General features: G+C 39.5%; 1 protein-coding gene across 2 annotated transcripts in view; it reads right to left on the bottom strand.

Annotated features, from left to right (window-relative positions):
• LOC114798189 (kazrin-A-like) overlaps positions 1–20,633 on the bottom strand; it is a 167,808-nt gene extending 147,175 nt beyond the window's left edge. For both annotated transcript variants that reach the window (XM_028993671.1, XM_028993672.1), the window contains exon 1: positions 20,261–20,633. In XM_028993671.1, coding sequence (XP_028849504.1) covers positions 20,261–20,336 — 76 coding nt within the window. In that variant the 5' untranslated portion in view covers positions 20,337–20,633. The remainder of the gene's footprint in view (positions 1–20,260) is intronic.
• Between the last annotated feature and the right edge of the window lie 4,951 nt (positions 20,634–25,584).

Genomic DNA, 25,584 nt, shown 5'->3' with positions numbered 1-25,584 from the left:
TATTAATTTTAAAACATTATTTTCTGTTTCTGTTACCTGTATGTTCAGCCATCACTCAATTGAACTTTATTTCAGCTAACAAAGTCCAACAAAGTTATGGACTGGCATAAAGTTCATGTGTGCAAACATGTACAAAGGTGGGACACAGGCAGTGCAAGAAGAACATCTAAGACAAACAAAATATGTAGTCAAAGTAGACATACAACACTAAACAAGTGACATGATAAGTAAAGTAAAGTAAAGATGGCAAGTAAAAAAATACTGAAAAGATGCCTTACAGCGCAATAACAAGTTTCCTTTGGTTTATTAAATATTCACGTTTGGTCCTAATGTCGAGCTGCTGTGGCTCATCTCTCACCACACTCGGCATGACTGCTTTAATGCAAAAATAAAAAGCCCACTGGAAACAGGCTGGGACTGCAGTCCAAATTATAAAGTTCAAGGATATATAGTTTAAAAATAAAAGTATTATATAATGAAATTAAATATAGTGAAATACATACATATAGTTATTTATTTTTTACGCGCACACTTTCCTTTTCTGATGGATAAAAACGGACATGATCTCCCTGAGCATTTGTGTGGCTGAGGAGAAAACACAATGAGAATTCAGTCAAGGGGTATATTCTCCACACTAAGTTTCCATGGCACCTGCACACAGCTCATTTGGTCTACAGAGCCTTGGGGGCGAGCTCGATTTTCCAAGCACCTCCGAATACAAATGTCTCAGATCACGGGAGGTGAACGGGTCTCTAAACGCTTCTTGAGTTAAAGCCACGCCAACTCTCGCTTGCTCTCTCTCCCAGTCTGTATCTCTACCTCTTTAGGGTTCAGCGTCAGATCACCTGGGTTCAAATTCCTTTTTTTTTGTCAGATGGAGAAATGGTATTCAGCCCTTCATTCCAGCATGAGTGATCTAATTAGATTCTCAATTATCAAGATTTTGGATCACAGATAATAAAGCTATGGTGTCAACACTTCTAATATAGACACAGTGGATCCAATTCATATAAAACCACAACAAACAAGTTTTTTCCTCCACAAATTTCTGACGACAGTATTTGTGGTCAGACACGTTTCTCAGAAACACACTGATGTTAGGGAGAACTCAATGAGCCATTGTCTCACTACAACAGCCATGCTTATGCAAAATGGTGTGACTTAATGGCATTGTTGAATTTCAGATGCTCAGATAGCTTTTGACAATGTTTGTGAGCCTGAGGCTATTTTTCAGTATCATAAAAATATGAAAAATATACCAAATAAAAAGTTGCCTGACAGGTTTGCACTTGCATCATTAAGCACAATATGAAAAAAAAATGCATATGCAACATCTGGCGGTACGTGCAGGTTGTGTTAAAAAGGGCCGGAAAAGCAAACCAATTAAACTGATGAAGGCAATTCTTGCAAATGGATCCTCACTGCTCAGTTGTTGCAATGCTCCAGTTTACATGTGATTAAAAATCCATAAAATGACCACATAAATGGCCCATTACAACCATGGCTCCAGCCCACAGTTACCTCCGAAGGTTATTCACTGTTGCCTGATTTGCAAGCATTTTAAGTAAAATAAGCCCTGCATGGATTCCTATTTTTTTTTTTTTTACATATATTTGCATCTGAATAGGAAAAAAAGAATTCTACTTTGCCATGCCAATTTTTTTCTTTCTTTTTTTCTTTCCAGGTTGTGGAAATGATCCATTACAATTTATATCAACGTCCCATCATCAAATAACCTAAGAGTCAAAAACCAATTACCTCACAGATCTGCAACCTTATGGAAGTCAATATTTAGGCTCAAGGACACTCAAGGTTGTGAGTAGCAGTGATATCTCCTGGCTCTCCCTGACATAATGAAAGGGGTGCTTGAGATAAACCCGGATTAGATAAATGAATTTCAGACAGCAGCTATTTCCCCTGTGATTTCACAGCCACTGAAAAAAAAAAAACCTGACAAGCTTTTGCCGTTCAAGCTAGAATCTGTTCGTTTTAAAGCCTAATTACAGTACAATTTTAGCCACTATTCAAGCTGTCGGTGTTTAAGGAGGCCGTCCCCTTAAATTACAGAGTGCTAACATATGCTCACACTTGCGCAAGTGTGTCGCCAGCAACGACATGAGTAGGCGGTTGACAGGAAGAGCTTTACTAAAGCCTTTAATGGACCCAAAATCCATTACATGTGCAAAACCTCAGGCATGGCTCAAAGGTGGTTTGATCAGGAGTCACGTTACATGCTTAGCATAATTTTTTGTGCAATTGGAGTACAGCATTTGATGTATAAACAAGTGTGGAAGCAGAAGGTGCACACCATGAAACTCTATATAAACTTGGTGCCGTGTCTGTGAGTTGCACGCTAGCAGGCTTGGTTATAGATGGAATGATAATAAACATTTTCCAGTAAATAATAATTCATGATATGTTGCCTTTTTTGCACTAGAACATTTATGAAAACATCTGTTTCTTTTATTTCAGTCTTGTGTGGTAAAATATTAAATGAGGTTTAGTTCAGTTCTATCTTAATCACAGGTAAATAGCAAATGAGACCTAGTATTTACATTTTTACGGTATCGACGAACAACTGAAATCATTTCTCCCTTATATTTCATTGGATAGCAGTTTCCTCATAGGCAGGTAATTAATGTGCTTGACTATAACCAGTGTGAAGGTTCCCTTTTTGATAAAGATCCTTTTAATTATTCTATTTGTGCATTCTCTTCATTGCACTGTCTGATTATACACTTGCTCACTTAAATTCATGTTTCCTGCATTTCTGCCTGAGAAAATAACTTGTGCAAGTCTGTAATCACATTCACTGTTTGCTATCCTAGGACTATTTATTTGCTTGTTTGTACAGTGAACTTTTTTATTATTTGCTACTACACTTGTTGAACTAATAAAGGATCATCTTATCTTATCTTATATATTATATTATAATCTCTGATTTGCACTTGCACAGCTTAATAAGCATTGAAAATATATTTTTTTAGTTAGCCACCCATATCACTGAATTAAATAGATTATAGTAAGGGAAGAAGTATCACTATGAACAAAGGTAATTAATTATCCTGCTGCAGATACTGAACTGTTAAACAGTATGGAATCAAACATAACTTTCCTAAGACTAAATCTGCAATATGTGCTCTGAACATTGACGTGTTAAGACTATGCTTGGTTCAATTAAAATCTTATATGTGGTTGAAATTGGAAGTAAATATTAGATAGATGTTATGTGTCATAAGAGAAGGCAGACTTCGTTGCCAATTATGTCCCTAGGGTGAAAAACGAAACGATAATTACTTAATTAATCAGGACATTGTTAATGTTTAGCAACTTGACACTGACCCTACTTGGCTGATGATCACATCAAGATTGTGCTTATAGTGGATGGACAGTAGTGGCTAAGAAGAAAGCCCTTTATATTGTGTTTATAGTGTAATATGGTATTACTCACTCGTATACTCTCTCAGTCTGCTGATGCCGGAGCCCATTCCAGGACACTGGGCACAGGGCACACACACAGAGAGATAGAGAGAGAGAGACACCATTCACTCACACCTATGGCCACTTCACCTAGTGTACATGCATTTGGTCGGTGGGAGGACACTGAAGGTCCTGGCAGGAACCCTTACCAACATGGAGGGCAAAAACTCCACACACACACAAGGTCCAAGCCGGGATTCAAACTCACATCCTTAGAATTAGCAATGATTTAATCAAGCTGTAGTTTTTAATCCTTTCACTAATTAGTTGGAAATTTTTATTTATGCTAATTGAAATGCAAAACAATAAATAGGACTAATGCTTTCTTGTTAGGAAATGGTAAAGGTGTAGGATACTTAAGTTGTCTGGCAGCCTACTGAATAGACTTTATGTTAATTGTGTTTCAGCCTGCTGACCTTTTGTGTTTTTGAGGTCAAAAAAGAACTGAAAATGGTTGAGCAACCAATGGCAGTAGTAAAAAAGCAAGACTATAGTGATGTAAACCAAGCAGAAACGCACACATGAAGTGATATTTGAATTTTGTAATACATTTTCTGAATCTGCTTCTATGTAGGCTATTTGACAAACATGCCTCAGACAGTATACGACAAAATATCAATACAACTACTGGATAACACAAACACACAATTTACACCGAATGCCAGAACTACTATGAACAACCCAAAAGTTAAAATATCAATAGTTACATAATAGTTCTAATTTACCAATGCCAGCCAAATATCGGGTAAGTAAAGTCAAATATTGCAGTCGTTGAATCACCTAGTCTAAAAGCTTGTGAAATAGTTCCATCTGGTGGCCATCTGGCTTCCTCAGAGTCTGTGAATTTATATTAACATGCCAAATTCTTCTTCAGCTGGGACAATAATTTATCTAAAATGACATATATGTGAATGAAATGTTTGCATAAATACAATAACATTTTAAGACATGTGTTACTCAAACACATATCATTTATCTTGCATTTATTTGTACATGTAAAAGTGTAAAGATTGTTAAATATATCAATGTTATAAAAATATATTATAATAGCGAGGGTAATGATTAATATAATGAATGCAAAGCCAAAACCATTAACACAAAACGAAAGAGGAGGTTTATGGAGGTGTGAATGAATGAGAAAACTGTCTATTCTTATACCTGAAATGAGCAATCAGAGCTTTGGGCTCTGCAGTTCTCAGCACACTGAGTTTTTATATGCAATTAAACTCTAGCTGCAGAAGCCCATTGCTGATATAATCATGTCAATATTCCACCATCTGCATGTGCAGGTAAATTCGCAGCTCATAAAACCAGCCAGTGCATTCAATCCTATCCCCACTGGACGGAGAGGAAATGTCAACAGCGGTAAAAACGACTGCAGAATGGTGCTGGGTCAGGATTTGTGGCTGCATAGCCAATCCAACTTGGCATTTAGACATCAGGTTGTTAAAGCGAGCTGCAGTGGAAAGGTCAGATGAGGCAGGAGAAGGACTAGTAAAAAAAAAAAGTCAAGAACTTCTACAATTTATTTTAATAATCAACAAATACACTCAGTAAAATGCTAAACCCACAGGCTAAAATACCATTTTTTTCACATCCTGTTATCCGAATGCTTTGTTGCCCCAGAAGGGTGCACTGCACACCTTATCAAATAAGCACACAGTCTTTAGTTGCCGTTTTCTTTCACTGCATATGTGGATTGGCTTTTTCCTCTAATAAAGGTAGTGGATGGAGTTTTGAATCTTGCTCCACAGAGCAAGGTTGACTGATCATCCTTTGATTTTGTCAGTAGGCCCTCACATTTGATTGGGTCCCTTGAGTTTTCAATTAAGTTACGTGAGGGACATGTTACATTCTTGCTGTGTCTAGAGGGACACATGTCCAATATAAATATTGTAAGAGTTATGCAACAGGTGCAATGTAAGGAAATAGGTAGTCTTTTTCTGTAGACATTACACCTCCTCCAATAGGATCAGATTTGTAGCAAGAGATATAGAGCTAAATGAAATGTCACTCTGGTGTTTAAAGATGGTAGGACAGAATTTTACATTACAATAAAAATGGGAATTCTTATCAGCTTTAAAAGTAGAAAAAGCTCTTGGAAAAGGTTAAAATTCTGTCATGACAGCCAAGTTCCATAAATGTCAGGAGAAGCTGAAGTTGTCCACATTTGCTGCACCCCTGGACTTCTCTTCAAGGAGGTATCATTTATTTAAAATATCCATCACTGCTCATCTAGTCTGTGCCGGCCTTTTGTCGACACCAAATATGCCATGATATCTTCAAAGCAGCGGCTCTCCATAAGCTTGCACTGAGTGATCCATCAAACTGCTGGCCTGTGCCCAGCTTTCTACCTCTAAATATTTCAGGAAAAAAGTGCTTATTGGACAAAGATACGCCGTCCCATGGTCTCTTAGATGTCCAGAACGTGTCCAGATTTAGACTAGATTACGCATTTATCACATTAAATTTGCATTAGAGCGTAAAAGTGGCCACTAAAACTGGAATTATAACACCTCAGCTCCTAAAATGATGTACCACCATAATACTGAGCCAATGTTGAAGGCCGTTAAAACTCTATTAAATTTTGTTATATTGCACCATCCATTTACAAAAGGCAGTAATTATTGTTCAGGGTCACTGTGGCGCTATTCCAGTAAATTTGGGGTGCAATGGATCTAGAGGGTGAAAACACCCACACACCCCCTCATGAAAGCAGAAGAACATCACTATGGCAGAAAAATCTCACAATGTTTTTTTTTTTTAAAAAGGTTTCTTTTTCACCATCATTATTGATGATCTAACAGCTGGGAACAGAAAATGGAAGCAGCATAGATAGGTTAAACAGTGAATGGAAACTCAATAACATGAGACGTTGCCTGCACAAAATGAATTATTTTATCAGTGTGAAGAAACAAACTGAGACAAAACACTTTTCTTCTATGCACTCATGTCATACCAAACAAATAAAGGACAAGATGGCCACCCCACAACAAAACCAACACAGCTTGCCCTCCATGACTTTCATTTGGATCAAATAACAGGATATAAAGGATGCCAATGTAAACTGAAGATGAATGGGTGATCGCTGTGTGTGTCTGTGTCTGTGTGTTCCACTGCACTTCCACTGATCCAAAACTCTGTTGGCTTTAGAAATGTATAACCAAGCACAATCACACGCCCCTGTCAAGTGGGTGGTCCAGGGTGCCTATCACGTGTGATGATGATGCAAACTCTTATACAGGCCACATCCGACCACTTCAGCCTGAGAAAGTATTAAAAACACCCAGTCGCTGCATGGCTTGGAATATCAAGGAATGCTGCAAAAATAAGCGCTGTCCTCCTCTGGTGGACTAGTATTCAAAACAGTTCATAGCAACAATTTCCTGGACCCAGTATTTTTCCATTCGAGGAATGACACTTCAATTTTGCTGTCATGGATATTGCAATCAAAATAGCTCTAAATTAGAGAAGAGGCTTTTAACCTCATTTTTTTGTCTTGAGGATGTAGTGAGCAGCCTGGAAGACATTTTCAGAAATGACAGAAGTAGATGATGTCTGGAGATCTGACTTCCTTCCACATCTCTGCTGGCACGTTTTATGAGGCATGCCACAGCCGATACACTCGTTCCTCCACCATTTCAGCCCTGTCAGGTGCTGTGAGGCAGAGAGACAGGTTAAAGACATGGCCTTACACAACACAAGAACATGCTGAGGGCCTCATGCTTAAAGAAGAAGTAGAATGTCAGTTTAAACTGGCAGCTGTAAGTGTTTTAGTCAGACACCAGATTTAAATTATCCAAGAAAAATTACTTTGGGCCCTATTTTGTAACTGCGCTATGCGATTGTTTGGGGAGCATTTGAGTTCCCCAAGTTCAAAGGCACTCTCAGGATTTACATAAGTAGATAAAACAAGAAAGGTACAGATAACTATGAAGCTGATTGGCAGCTCTCATTCCTTTCCTCATCACACTCACATCACCATCAGGAAAGTTCTTTTTTCTTTCTTTTTAAGACCACACTGCAGTAGGGAACAAGGCCCACGCTTAGCACGTAAAAAATGTCACATTTTCTCAGCATAAACATAGCTTTCATGAGCAGAGAATCATATATGAAGATTTGCTTCTTTTTTGCATTTGTTCTTGTCAACCAGCTACCAGCAGTATGCTGTTGTTGTCAGCAGGGAAGCACATTTGGATTATTTCAGAGCATGTATAGTTTCAGCAACTAACTTCAAGTGAATCTCCTGTGGTCTAAGACAGAGAAACTGTCACTCAAACACCATGAAACACCTTCAACAAGACGCTGTGAGAAACTTCAGGGATGTTTCAGGTGCTGGCTTCAGACAAAAGACAAGGAAGAACACTCAAAACATTTGACTTTCCTATCATGGGTACTTGATAGTACCATATTCCTTGTCAAACCTAGCAAAACCTAGAGACTCTAGACTTTGGAGATGGGTAATTAGAAGTGAGACAACACTGCAGACCTGGCACAAGGCTCTTGCCTGACTGAGCTGGAAGCCTTAGGCTAAAATAAACAAGGCTGGCCCAGGGAGAGCAGAATCTGCAGAATGTTCAAAAGCTATGCCCTGAAATCAACACTATCAGAAAACTCTGCAAAACAGCAAACTCTGGGCTCCATTCTTCAGCCAGTAAGCAGTGTTTGTCTTCATTAATTCTTTCTTTTACTGTATGGACCCCCAAAAAATCTCCTAAAGATGATGAAACCAAACCAACCAAAAAGTACAGAATATAAGGCAGAAAAAACACTGAGGGAAATTAATTATTAATTAATTAATCAGATTGTTCAGCTGATTGGTGGCCCATTGCCCTCTAATTACTGTACTTGACAGGCAAGTGCATAGATAAACCTCAGGTTACATTTAGACCAATTAAAATCAATTACAGGTTAAAAGCCTGTAATGCTGGAGAATTGTAACTTTATGATAATGATGTATTATGGCATCTTAATGCAACAGCAATAAACATGTCTGGTACAAAGGATGTCCAAAGTGAAAGCTAAATAGTGAAAGTGAAGTGACTGCCATTGTGAAACTCTGCAGCACAACACATGGTGAAACATAAAAATGTGTCCTCTGCTTTTAACCATCACCCTTAGTGAGCAGTGGGCAGCCATGACAGGTGTCTTGGGAGCAGTGTGTGGGGACGGTGCTTTGCTCAGTGGCACCTCAGTGGCACCTTCTGATTACGGGGCCACTTCCTTAACTGCTAGGCCACCATCATTCTTCAAAAAAGACCTTATACATTAACAAATTAAGTTTTCACTTATTTCCAGTTAACTTATTTCCAGTTATTTCCTTTAACACCAAGCTTATATTATGTTAATGTGTGCAGTTTGCATGCTCTCCCCATGTTGGCACGGGTTTCCTCCGGGTCCCCCAGTTGTCACCTGCTGTCCAAATGCAAATGGTGACAGAATGTTCCGCAGGTGTAAGTACCTAGGTGTGAGTGTGCAACATGAGTGATCAGGACCCAATAATCGGGTGAACCGCTGACAGGCTGCCAGTCTGGGCGCCAGTCTGACTCGGGCATCACAAAACGCAAAAGCGAACAGATGATCACAGACCAATGCTGAGCTTGCCTGGGCTCCCAAATGGCTTAAATGGAGAGGAAAGACATGAAAATATATTCAGTTTAGTCACATGACCACAGAGGGAGAGAAAGAGCAAGCGCTAGAATGAGAGAAACGATTGCAGCGGAGGACATTAGCAAGTAAATGACTACTAGAGGATTAGCTGGGTGGTCTGAAGAGGACCTCAGACTACAAATTCAGATACGCTGGTGTGCATATATCCACACGCTCTCAAATGACATTGGCTCAATGAAGGACGTTATATGCCAAAAGGAAATTGCCCAGTAGCTGTGCCAGAACAGGCGTACATAAACCCACTCCCCAATATTTCACATTTTAATGAGACGGGCTGTTGGGATTCTGCTCATTAAGATAATGGATGCTTTAGCAACCATAGCAACCAAAATATCCATATTAACATCATGAATATTCAGGCAAGTCAGGATGGAGTCACAGTGGTTAATGTTGACAACTACTCACAACATGCAGCCCAGGGTTCGAACACCAGCAGCTCCACTGACTTGAACATTTACTAGCACAATAACTCTGCACATTTCTAAAACCAAAAATATCCTTTTTCGGGCATGTAGTTAATTTCATGCATCGATAATGAGAACATGTTCCATACAGCATGTCCAAATTTTACGCGACATTAGAGCAGTTGATCAGATCAAATAATCCCTCAAAAAAGCATATTATATAATAGGGAATGGAAATACTATTTAATTTAATAGTAATAGCTTAGTAATAACTTTATAGTGTGACTGACTACAAATTTAATCCTGGATATTTTAATGCATTTATGCTTCAGAATAAATAGTATGCCACTATCCCTATAATTTTTTTCTGTTCTATTCCATTGTGCACCGATTAATGCTTGTCGTGGTGACTCATGAAATACTTAAGCACTTAAACCACCTCCCAACAAACTCTTCAAATTGCATGAAGCACGCTGAGGTAGCTGAGGCTCACCCACATGCCCAGTCAGCCCATAAATCCTCCTCCATCTCCCCTTTGACCTCATTTCGTAATTGGAGAATGAGCGTCACAATGTTGACCCTAACCCTCACCAAAACTTTTTGATTTTACTCCAGTACCCATGAGGTCCCAGGCACAAACACCCTCCTGCCCTGGCTGTTATGCACAGGCCACTTGGAAGATTGATTGGTCGAATGTGAGGGGATGTACGGTACAGGCCAAAAGTTTGGACACACCTTCTCATTCAATGTGTTTTCTTTATTTTGATGACCATGTGGAGTTATGTACTTAACAAAAAGTGGAGACCTGGCCTCCACAGTCACCGGACCTGAACCCAATCAAGATGGTTTGGGGTGAGCTGGACCGCAGGGTGAAGGCAAAGGGGCCAACATGTGCTAAACACCTCTGGGAACACCTCTGTTTTTAGTTATTTCACCTTTTTTTGCTAAGTACATAACTCCACATGTGTTCATTCATAGTTTTGATGCCTTCAGTGAGAATCTACCAACGTAAATGGTCATGAAAATGAAAACACATTGAATGAGAAGGCGTGTCCAAAGGTTTGGCCTGTACTGTATGTGTTTAAGAAGAAAAGAGGTTTGCTGTTAAATCATGATTATGGGTTCACAGACAAAAGACAAAAAGTGTGTGTTTATGTGTTTATGCCTAGTTTGCAATGGTTAAGACCGTCTTTAGATAAAATAAACCATGTATGATTTTGTTGACATCAGTCCATGTGAGAAATGAGCTGCTGTTCATCTGTGAGTCTAATCTCACATTAACCTTTCCTGACAACAGCGGGTATCAGGCATATCTTAAAAATGTGCTACAGCACAATAAAGTTCAACGTCTTCTGGAAAAAAACAGAAACATCTCCTACAACTACTAAGTTCAAAATGTCTTGCAACTAGAGGTGGGCATAGATTAATTTTCTTAATCTAGATTAATCTCACTGTGATCTTGGAATTAATCTAGATTAATCTACATTCTAGATTAATCTACATAATCTTGATTAATCTATTTTAAAATGGCTCATTTGAATTCTGCCGAAGGCATTCAGAATATGTGTGCTACCCAAATAGTGACTGAAAGTAAGTCTATGAGAACGGGTTTCTCAAGCCAGGTGGCGCATTAGACCAGGGGCTCATCTCCTGTTTACAAAATGCATCACAAACTGCTTGAGAAAGCTGTTCTACTATGATAAATGGTGATGAAAATAAATTATGTTCAATAAGATGTACTTGTGTTTACCAACAGTTTATTCAGTTAAATAGCTGCATCCATGTTACCACGTCACGTTTGATGTGGTAATTTCACAGTTCGAAGACTCGTTCTCACCCCCTACAGTGCAATTCGGCTAGGTATACATCCACGCTAAAATATCAAGGTGAAAGTCATCATAGTGTAGTGGTTCTTCTTCTGCTTTGTGTAACTTTTCATTTCGTTTCTTGAACCGCAAATGATGAGCTGACACCCAAGAAATTTTCTGTGCAAAGTGTATTCTGTACAAAAAGCAAGGTTGCGTCAGAACATCGCGTCACACATCGCATCTTTCTGCACCTCTCTCTACAATATACAGTATTAAAAGAACATAAAAAAAAATTCACAAAATAACACACATGCAAAATATTCCTAATATGTACATAAATTAAAATGAAAGAAATAACTTTGCACACAAACCCCACGCACCTCTCACAACTCACGCCATGTGTCCAAGAGACCTGAACAAAATAAAAGTCTTTAGGAAATAAGAAAATAAAAGACACAAGAAAGAAGAAATATACTTATAAATCTAGTGTAACCATTTAACTCCGGCACAATAGCTTGCATAGTATAGACCCAGCTCCCAACCCAACTTTGTGAATAGATTAACGACGATATTTTTTTTTTCGCCCGATAAGAGTCTCACGTTAACGCAGCACGTTAACGCCGATAACGGCCCACCACTACTTCCAACAAAAGAAAAACATCCAAATAACCCTACAAATTGATTAATCTGCTGACAGACAAAATTTGAAATGCTTTATATTTCCTTTTCATTCAAGTAATGTTTAATGCATTATGACTGATTGGCTGTTGGCTACATAGCAATTCTGTTTATTTTATATTATCTGGCATCCCCACATTCCTGCCCCGGTCAGAACGGCATGACGACGGTGTGACCAGGAATGGTGCTGTGTTGTGGTGAGCGCCGCAGGTCCACGGGGTAAACGGGTGGGTGGAAGGTGGTGAGGTGGATGAAAAGGGATGCCCAGACTCGGTCGTTATTTCTGAGGGAAATCCACAGGCCGCAGGGGAGCGCTACAGAGGAGGTCTGGAACTATTTCTGCTCCACACCTGACAGGCTTTGCCTGCTGGTCCGGATGGATGAATCATGTTCTTCTCGCAGGGCAGTCTTGTACAGGGCCTTGCAGCTTGAGAAAGGCTCAACGTTTTCTAAGCCAGTCTTTATTTTTTTTACAAGGATCTAAAAGGACTTTATGTGCAGTAATCACTGAACTGCTGCTAAAACTTTGGTTAAAAAATCTAATTGTTTTTAATCCTGATACATCCACAAATTTTAATTTAGATGAGAGGCTAATTGAATGGTAATGTTAGAAATTGGAGGAAGATTGATTTGGATAATTGGTTGACAATTTTGAAAATTATTTAAATTATATGATGAACACCTCTTAGAAATTTTGAAGCAGCAGCATCTTCACATCAATCCTCAGACCTTTACATTTACATTTACAGCATTTAGCAGACGCCCTTATCCAGAGCGACTTACAATCAGTAGTTACAGGGACACAATGGTAGTAAGCGGGACTTGAACCCGGGTCTTCTGGTTCATAGGCAAGTGTGTTACCCCTAGGCTACTACCAGACCTTTAAATGATGGAAAATATTTTGGGAAGAACCATGTCCATCCCTCCAATAGAGCAACAGAGATTGTAAATAATTGCTAATAAAATAATAAATGATAGAATCAGAATCAGAAAGCTTTATTAATCTTGAATAAAATCGCTAATAGCCATAACATCTAAGAATTCTTCTAAAAAGCCTGACATTTAGCATTTAATAAGTCCTAAGGGTGGTAGCCTAGTGGGTAATACACTCGCCTATGAACCAGAAGACCCGGGTTCGAATCCCGCTTACTAACATTGTGTCCCTGAGCAAGACACTTAACCCTAAGTTGCTCCAGGGGGGACTGTCCCTGTAACTACTGATTGTAAGTCGCTCTGGATAAGGGCGTCTGATAAATGCTGTAAATGTAAGTCCTGCACAGTTTCTGAACTGGCAGATTTTTGTTGGCCAGTAAAATGCCGTTTAACCTAAGGAAATAGTCCCGTAATCATAAAGTTGCTGGTTCGAGCTGCCACGGTGCCACTGAGGTGCCACTTGGCAAAGTACCATCCTCACACACTGCTCCCTCTGTCGTGGCTCCCCACTCACGATAGTCAAAGGGTTCAACACACGTAATACTAGTTCCACAACCAATTTATAATCAAATTCCATTTAAGCTTTGGGTCTGAGATGAACGCGTACTGATAGTTCTTGCCTTTTGCACCATAGGATGCATTTTGGAAGCATCGTAAACTCAGGCGAACGACACCTCATCCCAGAAGAGGCAATTCATCCCAACACTTGTGACTCGCCCAGCGTGAAGAACACTTTGCCGAGCCCCCCCGCTGATCAGAAGGGACCCTCTCGAGCACAGACAGCCAATGTGACTCACCCAGCAATTTGACGCGATTAACGGCTCACTCACCAGCTCAAGCAGACCAGTGCTAATCACACGATAAGTGGCAAAAATTACAAAAACGGCGTGGGACTCTGCAGAGGAACGACAGGCAACAATCTGAATATGAAGGCGCATTTAGCAGAACCCAGCTTGTGTTGATTTCCAGTGATGTACAGGCGATGTTCACACCCGTCCCTAATGATTTAGCATATCATTTGCATCTGATTTCTCTAAGATGAAGAGTTTCCAACAACCCGTAGCTTATCTCTGCTCCCATTATCATACATACACTGAAAGCCATTAAAAGCAGCAGCCTATAAACTGTGACATGGTTATCAGCACTGTACGCACATTGGCTTCAAATTGCCTCTTTCCTGTCTTTTCTGTCTCATCACAATATTTGCCAAGAGAGTGTTACCTCGACCGCAGCATTGAGCCTAAATCCACTGAAAGCTGCAGATAGGGGGAGAGAATATTAAAGTGTCCTTAAGCCTATGGAAATTTTAATTGCCCTGAATGTTGAAGGTTCATCCAACCATGAAGGTCCTCCAAAAGAAGTCTTTAAGAACTGAAGATCAGGATAGCTGTGTAGGACCAAGTTTGAGAGGCATCAACTGTAAAGTGTGCAGTTAACTATGAGTGTGGCATTAGTTTTAGTGAGTTTTAATTGACAGTCTATTAATGATAAATGACACAAAATGTAATAAACTTTATTTTTTAATTCACGCATTGATTGTTATTGGCTACACATTGACTATTACTAGAGGTAGTATCAGTAGTAGTAGACGTGGTGATGATACAGAATATAATAATAATGGTGGTAGTACTTAAGTTTAAGTTGAAGCTGCATAAAGTGCAAACAGGGGACACAGGCAGTGCGAGAGTAACATTTAACAAAAAAACATGTAGACAGACAGCGCTGAACTAGTGAAACGATTAATAAACTTGTGAAGTAAAAATATTGCAAATACTGCTGTGCAAATGGAACAGGGCAATAATAAATAATATTCCTCAATATAACAGAGGTAGTGTGTGTGTCTGTGTGCCAGTCCAAAAAGGAAAGTCGAGTGGTTCAAAGTGGTGCAAAGTGGTAGTGAAAATATGTCATAGAAGTACTAGGATTGGCAATGTCAATAAAACATGTCAATAAAAATGTATGCAATATGATTCAAAAGGGTGTGGCGGTAGCAGTGCAAACCCCAACACCTACTAAAAGGAACCTGTGAGAAGCAAAGAAGGAGCCGGGTTAGCTCCACTCACGCGAGCGCCGACTCCAGGATGCTGACGCCGTGAGATAGTCACATAAACGTCCGTCCGTAATGGAATAATTGTATGGTCCCAGGCACTCTCATCACGGCACCACCATTTCTCAAATGAAAAACCGGCTAGGCAGTTCTGCTTGAAAAAGATTCGGCTCCATCCCCTCCAACCAAGGTGCCTGGTCTTCAAGAGGAAAAAAAAAAAAAAAGTCGCCCCTTGATTCCTGCTGATTTATGCTCCCTGCCGGGGAATGCGTGCCTCATAGAGGGCTAGAGTTCAATTTATTTAACAGCTCACCATTTGATACATGTTAGTACGTTAATGAGATTGCCTGAAGGAAATTATTTGATCCAGTGTGCCCATGTGCTCGGCCATATTTCATTGTCTGCACACTGCACGGCCAACATAGACTTTTTCAGACTTGCAGCATTTGAATCAGCATTTATGTTAAACAAATAAACCTGGCAAGTGAATTTCAGAGACTTCAAACACAATGTGCTCTCAAAATAGCTTATATCTCAATAGCATCCTACCCTCTTTATAATAATTTGCGGGCTTTCGTCAGCCAAAGCACTGAAATTTGGACAAACGCCCTTTACTCATCAACACAGACTGATCAAGTTTTGTATACATTTATGAACAGTTACAACTAAAATGCTCCCAAGCATGCTTTTATTCACTCCAAATATTCACTTCACTAGCATTAAATCTGCAATATATCATAAAGTGAAGATTTAGTAACCTTTGGCAAACAAGGACAGTGTTCAGTTTCTTTCAGCTGGAGTGTTAATTTCTCTTTTATTCCACCGGACTACGGTTCACTCTACTACTGAGTCATTCTGAAATCTCTACATGGCCTACTTCAATGATAAAGTGTTGTGCTGTTGAGTAGAAGCTGCAGATTCTGACAGAGCTAGACTCACAGCAAATTCTGCATAAAAAAATTCATTCCTGAAGCTCCTGAGCCCCGACAGACGTAAGATGTTTATTTGAAGGACTAACGGAATATCAGCCTGCACACAGCCTAGAGGGAAGAGGCATTTTCCAGCTAAGCACATAAGTGATTATGCGTTTTGCCCATCTCAGCATTGCAGTTCATTCTTTCTCAATTTGAAGGACAGAAAGAAAAAAAGAAAGAAATGAATCATCTGAAAGTGAGTCTGTACTGTAGCGTCCCCTTATCGTGGAAGTAGAGGATTTAGTTTTTGGAAGTGTCAACCCTGCTGTCACTACTTTCTGTATTTTACGAGGACAGGCTTGACTTGACTTGACAGACCAGATGGGTTCTGAGGAAAGGGCTTAATAAGATGACAATATCTGAATAAAACTGAATAAAACAGCTGTGCTATTTCAGTCGTGATGGAACAATCAAGATAAAATAATAATAATAATCAATTAGCATATTCGTTTCATTTAATAATAATAATAATTCATATAATAATACATGATTATATTAATTATTTCACATGTTTAATACATTTATTTAAATTTTCAAATAAATACATTGAAGGCCTAATATTATGTTGATCTACTGATATATGTCTTTGTGGAATAATTAAAGCATCTGAATTATGATGCCTAGGTGCCACTGGGCTCACATTGTGTGCTGGGTACTGATGACAGTAGACATTAGGGGTGGGTGATCAGAACCCAGTTAAACACAGTCTATCTCCAAATGCCTCTGTCATGCGTTGTTTGTCACTTGTGCCACAGGTCAGTGCGATGTATGCATTTCCTGCCGTGTCCAGCCGTGTCTTTTCACTTATTTAACGCGTTTTGCTTCAAGGTGACCAGCGTCTGTGTCTCCCTCACCTCTCGGTGTGGCGTTGCATGAAATATCAGTTGTGCAGGGGGAGAGTCTGCAAACTGTACGAACACAACACTACGGTTTCTATACTGTTTAACATGCAAGTCAGGAAGGTGAGAATCAGATATTTTTTATGGTAGATCCACTTTTGCCTGAAGGCAAATGCATCATCTCGGGACGTGGCAGAGTGATAAACTGGTGGGGGAGAGTCATTAAATATCAGACATCATTACGCAATGTTAATGTGGCTCAGAGAAATCACTGTGTCAATACACACGAGGCCACGAGCCGAAAATAGCGGCGCTATCTCTTATTTATGAATTTCCGTCGCTCTCTCTTTTTTTTTTTTACTCCCTAGTTTTTCCCAGATTTTCCTCGCTCCTCATTTTCAGTTCTGTCGAAATCTTCTTTTTAACATTTCCCCCTGCACCTTCAAAACCACACACACACACATGCACACACACACTTGTGAAGTGACTCCAGAGAAATGGACTGTGTTGTAGAAAGAAGCTCCTGTACCCAGTGCCAAAGGCAACAACTAATGGCAACTAAGACCAACATGAAAGACACATTCTCTCCTCTGAGGTCACATTGCGACAGTCAGTAGTTGCAGTCCTGACTTCAAACTACTTCTAAGGACACCCAACGAGTCTTGGAGGTGTTCAGACTAATAAATGAGCATTCTTATTGAGTTGAGGCTTTATAATAAAAAAAATAAAATGCGCTCAGGCTTTACAGACCAGTGCCATGGAGATCTGACCTCCATAAACCCCTCAAAGAAAGAAAGCCTTTCTTTAACTGGAGCTCTGTTTTACAAGGCCCACAAACATTTTAAAAATGTCCTCTGATATTTCCCATCAGACAAGCTTTATATTGTTGGAGCAATTAACGTTTTCACACCCAAATTCTTTTGTGTTGTCTCTTGTTGGTTCTTAAGAAATTGCTGCCATGGTGACAGTGAATAAAACCTAAATGTTGAAACCTTAAAACCCTTCTTAAATACTAGCTGATACTAGCTGAAGAGCCCACCATAGATGCACATGTAAGACCATTCTTAAAACCACAAGATTACCATCCAAAGCAACCACACACAACATTACAGATGCAAACGGAAAATAAAGTAAAACATACAAGAGACATAGAACCAAATTGAGGGGTGACAATCGATTGATTGTCATTCTTATTTTATCAGGATCTGGCCAGAATGACATAAAATGTTGAAAGAAAATTACAATTTTGTGCAGATTTCTTTAAGTTGATGTACCCAGAAAGGCTGTTAGTTACTTTCAGTGCTAAAACTACCTTCTCTGCCTGTTTCTTTCAAGTAAAGATTTTCTCTAGTTTGGAGGAATTAAGCAAGAAAGAAAGTGAAAAAAAAAACTCTGTGTATTTACATTAATTTAAACTGTTAAATATGTATTATGATTTAAGTGATAATTTGGCAGCCATTATTAAAATAATACATGACCTCTCATGATCTCACATTGTGCTTTCTGGGGAAACGTTGAATGATCAAAGTAAATCATGTCTTTTCTCCCCATCCCCAACTTCTCATCAATCTATGCCACGATCTGCAGAGGCAACCATGACGTGACGAATAGGAATTATGCAGTAAAAACAAATAAACAGATCAATGAAACAGACACACAGGCCGTAGATTTGTAGCCCATACATTTGGTGCACTTATTCCCTCGGGCAATTAAAATAATGTGTAAAAATAACACTTTTGATGTCAAAGATGAATGTTATGTTGCACAGATATTTGGTGATGTTTGCATGCAAACCAGCTAGCTGGGACCTATGCTGTCTCAATATGCCATTGTGTATCTCAAGAGGGTATTTTGAGTTTATTTAACATCAAATTTGCATCTAGCATCAAAGACAAAGAACTACTGGAGGCCATTATTGCATTATCATATTCCAGCTTTCTAATTTGTACCAAAAAATTGAACATGATCGCCTATGTCGAGGTTCTGCAACATTTCATAGTCCTTCTCTTCACAATCAGGCCAGGTGTAATAATGAGCTTAGCAGCAATCCAGAGAAAATGGCAACCAATTATGCACAAATAATCACAGGTTAAATCACCAGCTGATTTATCACTCATCCACTGTTTTCCTTTGGTCTTGGTATGTTTGTTAGAATCTGTCTGGTTTTTCCTAGTTTCATTATGCTTAAATACTGTCGCCTATTTTGTGGATTTTTAAATATCCTGTTGGCAAAATCTTACGTATTGCACCTTTTAAATAACTTATGTCCAGATAAAGTAAGCAAGGAAAAAAATAGTTGGACTGGCCAGTACGATTCACCTCAAACACATCAAACACAAGTGTGACTGGCTCACTGAAGAGGGTACAAGAATCAAGATGTGGTCAGAGCAAACGTTAAAATGCAGTGATTACATTTGAAAGAGGAATTTCCCGTTTCAGTCCCTCCAGCAAGGCTGACCAAAATCGCCCTGAACGTCAAGAGCAGTCTGACATCCTGCAAACCCTGCTGTTACGCAACAGGCACAGCGGGCAGGGCGAAGGCAGAGAGAGGGACTGTCAGAAGCGGTCGTGGGGACATCCAGGCGCTCGGCGCGGTATTTACAAACCGCTCTGTAGCGGGGGCTTGAGCGATTAGTAGCAAGATGCGGCTTTCTTCCCCGTGGACACACCGTTTTCCAGAGGCAGAAGACAAGATGGGTTAAGGCAATGCATTACTGCGGCACACGTTGCTGGTAGAGCTGTCAGCTGCTTTCATTTTTTTCCCATAAGGAAAAGCCTGGTCATTTAGTGGATTGGTGAGATGACACCTCAGTGACGTGTACACATAAATGTGAAATTATTGCTACAGTTATTGGTACAGCAGGCAATAACTGCCTGCTGTACCAATAAAAATACAATTTGTAGAATAATTATACAATTGCAGAGGTTACGTGTTCTATTTGAACAGCTGAAAAACAACTGGAAGTTTTTGATATGATTTAAAAAAAACATTTTATGCAAAGGTATGAGTGCATTTTTGATTAATTCCTTGCAATGCAAATCAGTACTACCCACAGTCGATAATCTCCCACTGACTGGCCGTCACAATAACATCCTTTAATTTCCATAATCTGTCATGTTTAGGAGTTACTCCTGCAGATCAGGCATAGACACCTATGATTTTCAGTTGTCATTATAGGCTTTTGGTCCTACAGTAAAAAATGAACTTTTGTGTGTGTGTGTATGTGTGTGTGTGGAGACAGACATGCATTTGAGCAGTTCAATCCCTGCATTATGCCTTTTAAGTTTGAGGCACTGCTGGCAGAATGAAAACGGCAGGAGGAAAGGTCTACAAATAATTCATGCCCTCGTTATTCTGAGACTGACAGTAAGTTTTTGAGACAGGCTGCTACGATGGGTCGGGAGAAGATGGAAGCCGGATACTTACTGGCTCTCATGAGCTGTCCCTGACGTCCAAAGACCTGGGAGAAGGTTGTGCTTGGGCAGGTGAGTGTCTCATCCATGGCTGGTGGGACCCACACGTCTGCAGTCCCCCCCCCGTCTCTGGCTTCCTTTTCGATCGGGTCGGGTGATGGAACCCCTTGCAGGTTGCTTTACGGTCCCGTGACTGGAAGAAACAGCCAATCTTTTGCCCTTGGCAACTGTCCTTAGAAAGCTACTACCGACACACAAACACCAGTAGAAGCCTGTAAACGAAGTATGAAAAAGCAGAAGGTTTCTCGTGCTGAAAATATCAGTGTGTGTGTGTGTGTGTGTGTGAAGGGCGAATTGTTTTAGTGAGCTTTCCGCTGCTGCTTCTCTTGCCGATGCTGCCAAGTGACTGTGATCTCTCGCTTTCTGCTGATATCCCCCCCTCTCTCTCTCACACACACACACTCTCCCTCTCTCTCCCTCTCTCTCCCGCTTTTTCCCACCTCCCTCTTATGTCTGAACCAAAGGAGAAATTCTTGCTGTTACCCAGGCAGGTGGAAGACTCAACCCAAAATGAATTAGTGAGTGCTTTCTTTCTCCCATTCCACCTCTTTCCAGACTTTTTCTTCCTCCTTGTTTTCCGTAATCTCTCTCTCGCTCGCTCGCTCTTGCTTTGAAATGTTTCCCTCTCAGACAAGCAGGCAGACAAGGTGTAGCATTTGGTATTATCCCAAAAGGCCAGTTGCTGTCATCCATTTGGCGAAACCTTCCCTTCATTATTTCCCTCCCAGTCCCTCTCAATTCCCGTGTTTCCACCACTCCCTGTCCTCCACTTCTCAAGTACCCAGATTCTTTTGCATGAAAAGGCATATTAAACAAGAAGGGGCAGAGGAGGCACTGAATTATTCCTTTGAATTGATCGAAAAGAATAGCAGCGAGGCCTATAAAATAGCAATTCGCAGCTCGACATTATGATGTGGAACAAATGCGTAGAAATCTCATTAGCGTGGTATAGCTTTTCTTGTGGGAGTCGTATTTTTATTGCATGCAGCATGAGATGGGCGCTATGTGCAGTTTGCAAGGGACACGGTTGCCAAAACATTTCCAGAAATGTGCATGGAAATTCCAACACAAAACAGTTAATAGTTTCCCGTGCATAAATACCTCAGTAATTAACACAACAATAAGGTGGTCATTTTGCTTGTATTTGTCCAACAATAATTCAGTATTTCTACTCTCTCCTGTGGATTAATTTCACTTATTGATGAATATAATGATCTTATCTCTTCGTTGTTTATATATCATATATTAGACATTTAGGTGACACATTTCCAGACCCAATATTCCCAATATTCTAGTTCCATGTTTTTTTTTGTGTTTTTTTTTTGGTCTGTTTTGTGTTCCCCTGATTATTTGACCCCTGATCTGTCATAATTGGTGTAAATGTATCCTTGCTGTATCCTGTCCTTGTTCTGTCATTCGTCATTTTACCCACTGCTTATGCCGTGTTTATTTTATTAAAACTAAGGCAAGCGTCCTTCTTTTCCTCGCCACACGGCCATGACAGTAAAGGCAAAAATTAAAAAAGTCTCACAGCAAATAATAATCAACCAGACCACATATTTAAATAAACCTGAAGGGCCCTAAGATTTAACCTTGTGGTACTCATGCTGTGACAAAGGTATAGGTGTGACTCTCCTACTTGTATACATGTCTATGAAATTATTATAATGTGTGTATGCATGTGTCTATTTGAAAAACATCTTTACATGAATGGGTTTATCTGTTATGACTCAGTTTAAACAAAGATCTCGTTGAGTATTAATGTTAACTGGAGAACAGACAGTCATGTTTCTTTTTTTGTGCCGGGTGCCTTGTAGGATGCCCTAACTGTGGCAACTGTGATGCTGATGGAGATGAACTGCTTGAGGGGAAGACAATTAAAAATGGATCAGCATATCTTATTCACGATCTCATCAACACTTTGGCAACAGTGTGCTCAGAGGCACAGCTGTCTGAGGAGAGGAAAAGACAAAGAGAAAGAAAAACCATAGCCAAAAAACTTCCGCTCAGTGTGATTTGGGACTTGCATATTTAGATATCCAGCAGATGCCTACAGTTTATCTATAAAAAAGTAATGACAAATCATTGTATCATTTGCTTTATTGGTTATATTATATTATATTATATTATATTATATTATATTATATTATATTAGATTAGATTATATTAGATTATATTATATTAGATTAGATTAGATTAGATTAGATTAGATTTAGTGGTGGGCCGTTATCGGCGTTAATGTGCTGCATTAACGTGAGACTCTTATTGGGCGATAAAAAAAATATCGCCATTAAACTATTCACAAAGTTGGGTTGGGAACTGGGTCTATACTACGCAAGATATTGTGCCAGAGTTAAATGGTTACACTAGATTTATAAGTATATTTCTTCTTTCTTGTGTCTTTTATTTTCTTATTTCCTAAAGACTTTTATTTTGTTTTTGAGACCCGGTTCAGGTCTCTTGGACACATGGCGTGAGCTGTGAGAGGGGCGTGGGGTTTGTGTGCAAAAAGTTATTTCTTTCATTTTAATTTATGTACATATTAGGAATACTTTGCATGTGTGTTATTTTGTGAATAATTTTTATGTTCTTTTAATACTGTATATTGTAGAGAGAGGTGCAGAAAGACGCGATGTGTGACGCGATGTTCTGACGCGACCTTGCTTTTTGTACAGAATACACTTTGCACAGAAAATCTCTTGGGTGTTAGCTCATCATTTGTGGTTCAAGAAACAAAATCAAAAGTTACACAAAGCAGAAGAAGAACCTCTACACTATGATGACTTTCACCTTGATATTTTAGCGCGGACATATACCTAGCCAAATTGCACTGGGGGCGAGAACGAGTCTTTGAACTGTGAAATTACCAAATCAAACGTGACGTGGTAACATGGATGCAGCTATTTAACTGAATAAACAGTTGGTAAACACAAGTACATCTTATTGGACATAATTTATTTTCATCACCAATTATCATAGTAGAACAGCTTTCTCAAGCAGTTTGTGATGCATTTTGGAAACAGGAGATGAGCCCCTGGTCTAATGCGCCACCTAGCTTGAGAAACCCGTTCTCAAAGACTTACTTTTAGTCATTAGTTGGGTAGCACACATATTCTGAATGCCTTTGGCAGAATTCAAATGAGCCATTTTAATCTAGATTAATGTAGATTAATGTATTTTCTTAATCTAGATTAATCTCACTGTAAAATTGGAATTAATCTAGATTAATTCTAAGAAATTCTAATTCTAAGAAAATTAATCTATGCCCACCTCTAATTATATTATATTATATTATATTATGGGGATAAAAACTGAAAATGGCAGGTGTAATGTAATGTACATATTGTGATGTAAAAGGGGTACACACTTATACAACCATATTATTGTATTAATTTTTTTTTTATTTTGTCACATTACATTTATTTGTCACATTTATTTATTGCGGTTTATTTTTTTACATCACAAAAACATGGCTGTGTACACGTTTTAGATCCACTGTATTTGTCTAATAAATGTGATTCTGATATTTTTTCCCACCAGCCTATAAATCATGGCTTTATAATGAATGAGTTTAATGAATGTGAACAGGTCTTGCAGGCACCAGCTAAAGCATGTAGTGTTCCTTTGCCCCAAGCGTTTTGACAATTTCTGCATTTGCTGGCCTCAGGTGATGGTCACTTCGCTGCCTCCGTGGTTTTTCTGGAGCTCGGTGAGTGTTAGCGACAGCCTCAGTGGCATGTCCCTGAGCCAGGCTTTATTTGTTGGCGCACATTCTTCTGCCTGCCAGCACAGTCGACCATAATTCCAATTCATTTCATGTCCCAGTGCACTGGCCGTACTCCCTCTAGTGCTTCATTTCACACCTTTTTTTTTTTTTGTTAAAAGCCATCACACTTTATTTATGGCAGGAAGAGTCCACCAAGGACAAAAACTTAGAAATATTCTCTTTGTCTTTCAATCATTCTGTTCCATCTTATTTATTTTTTGCTTTTTATGTCTTTTAAGAAACAAACAGTTCAAAATAAGAAGCAGCTGGCAGGGCTGTCTGGTGATTTAGCACTTGTCACTATGTCATCTACCCTGCCAAGGACAAAGTTTCCATCTCATCTAAACCCTGCTGTGTAGTTATGGTTATTATAGAAATAAAAGTATTATATCCCCTGTCAAATTCAAATTCAAAAGGGTTTGAAAGAAAATGGAACAGTTTATTGTAGGGGGATACAAAAGGAACACATGCACAGTTCTGTGATGCAGATTTGTCATTAGTTACAACATCACCATTTGTGCTGATGTGCGTAACATATCACAACGTCTTGGCTACAGTGGGTAGTAAATATCTATATAGAATTTTTAACAATAAATTATGTAGCAAAGAATGTTGCTGAGGCATGTCTGAAAAGCAATAATTATTCTATTATGAATGCATCCTGCATTCAGACGGCCACAGTCACCCGAACCAAGTCCTTCACCGGTGAAAAAAAAAGTGCTGATCCAAAAGTACACAAGTTTCCCCTGTCCCTCGGTGGCAGAAGATCTAGGACAGGGTTTCAAATCGTACACGGCCGCAGCAGGCGGGCCAAACTCACGATGCATGAGAAATGACAGCAAAGTCCCATGGTGATGATTGAGAGAGTGCGTCCTTCCGTCTTTCATCCTGTGACACACCAGAAACCTTTTTTTGTGTGTGTGCGTGTACATGTAGGCGTGCATCCATTCTTGCTGAAGTAAGGAATGTGCAAAACGACTATTACCAGTTTGTTTTCTAGCTTTCTCTTATGTGTGATTTTTCTTTTGGAGAATCTCCAGAACATATTAACAATTAAATAACAAATTAGGCAAACATGCAGAGCCACAGTTTTGGCCTGTCGCTGTATGCCGGCCTGCAATTAAGGAAGAACAGGGCTTAAATTATCGAAGAACATGGCTCTATGAAGATATTTGGTATGCACTGTTAGCTACAGTGCTGTTACGATAGGGCCGTGTGCAATAAACTTAGATTTACATTTACAGCATTTATCAGACTTACAATCAGTAGTTACAGGGACAGTCCCCCTCCCTGGAGCAACTTAGGGTTAAGTGTCTTGCTCAGGGACACAATGGTAGTAAGTGTGGTTTGAACCTGGGTCTTCTGGTTCACAGGCGAGTGTGTTACCCACTAGGCTACTACCACCCTCTAAACTCGTAATCTAGACGCTGTTACTAATTGTCTTCATCAAATAATATTCACTTTTTGTTTTGGGCTGGTAACGCATTCTTCATTGAAACGTCACAAACACA

Source organism: Denticeps clupeoides, chromosome 10, assembly GCF_900700375.1.
Source record: "Denticeps clupeoides chromosome 10, fDenClu1.1, whole genome shotgun sequence".
NCBI lineage: Eukaryota > Metazoa > Chordata > Actinopteri > Clupeiformes > Denticipitidae > Denticeps > Denticeps clupeoides.
Note: the sequence above shows the minus strand (reverse complement) of the source record. Positions and strands in the feature narration are given on the sequence as shown.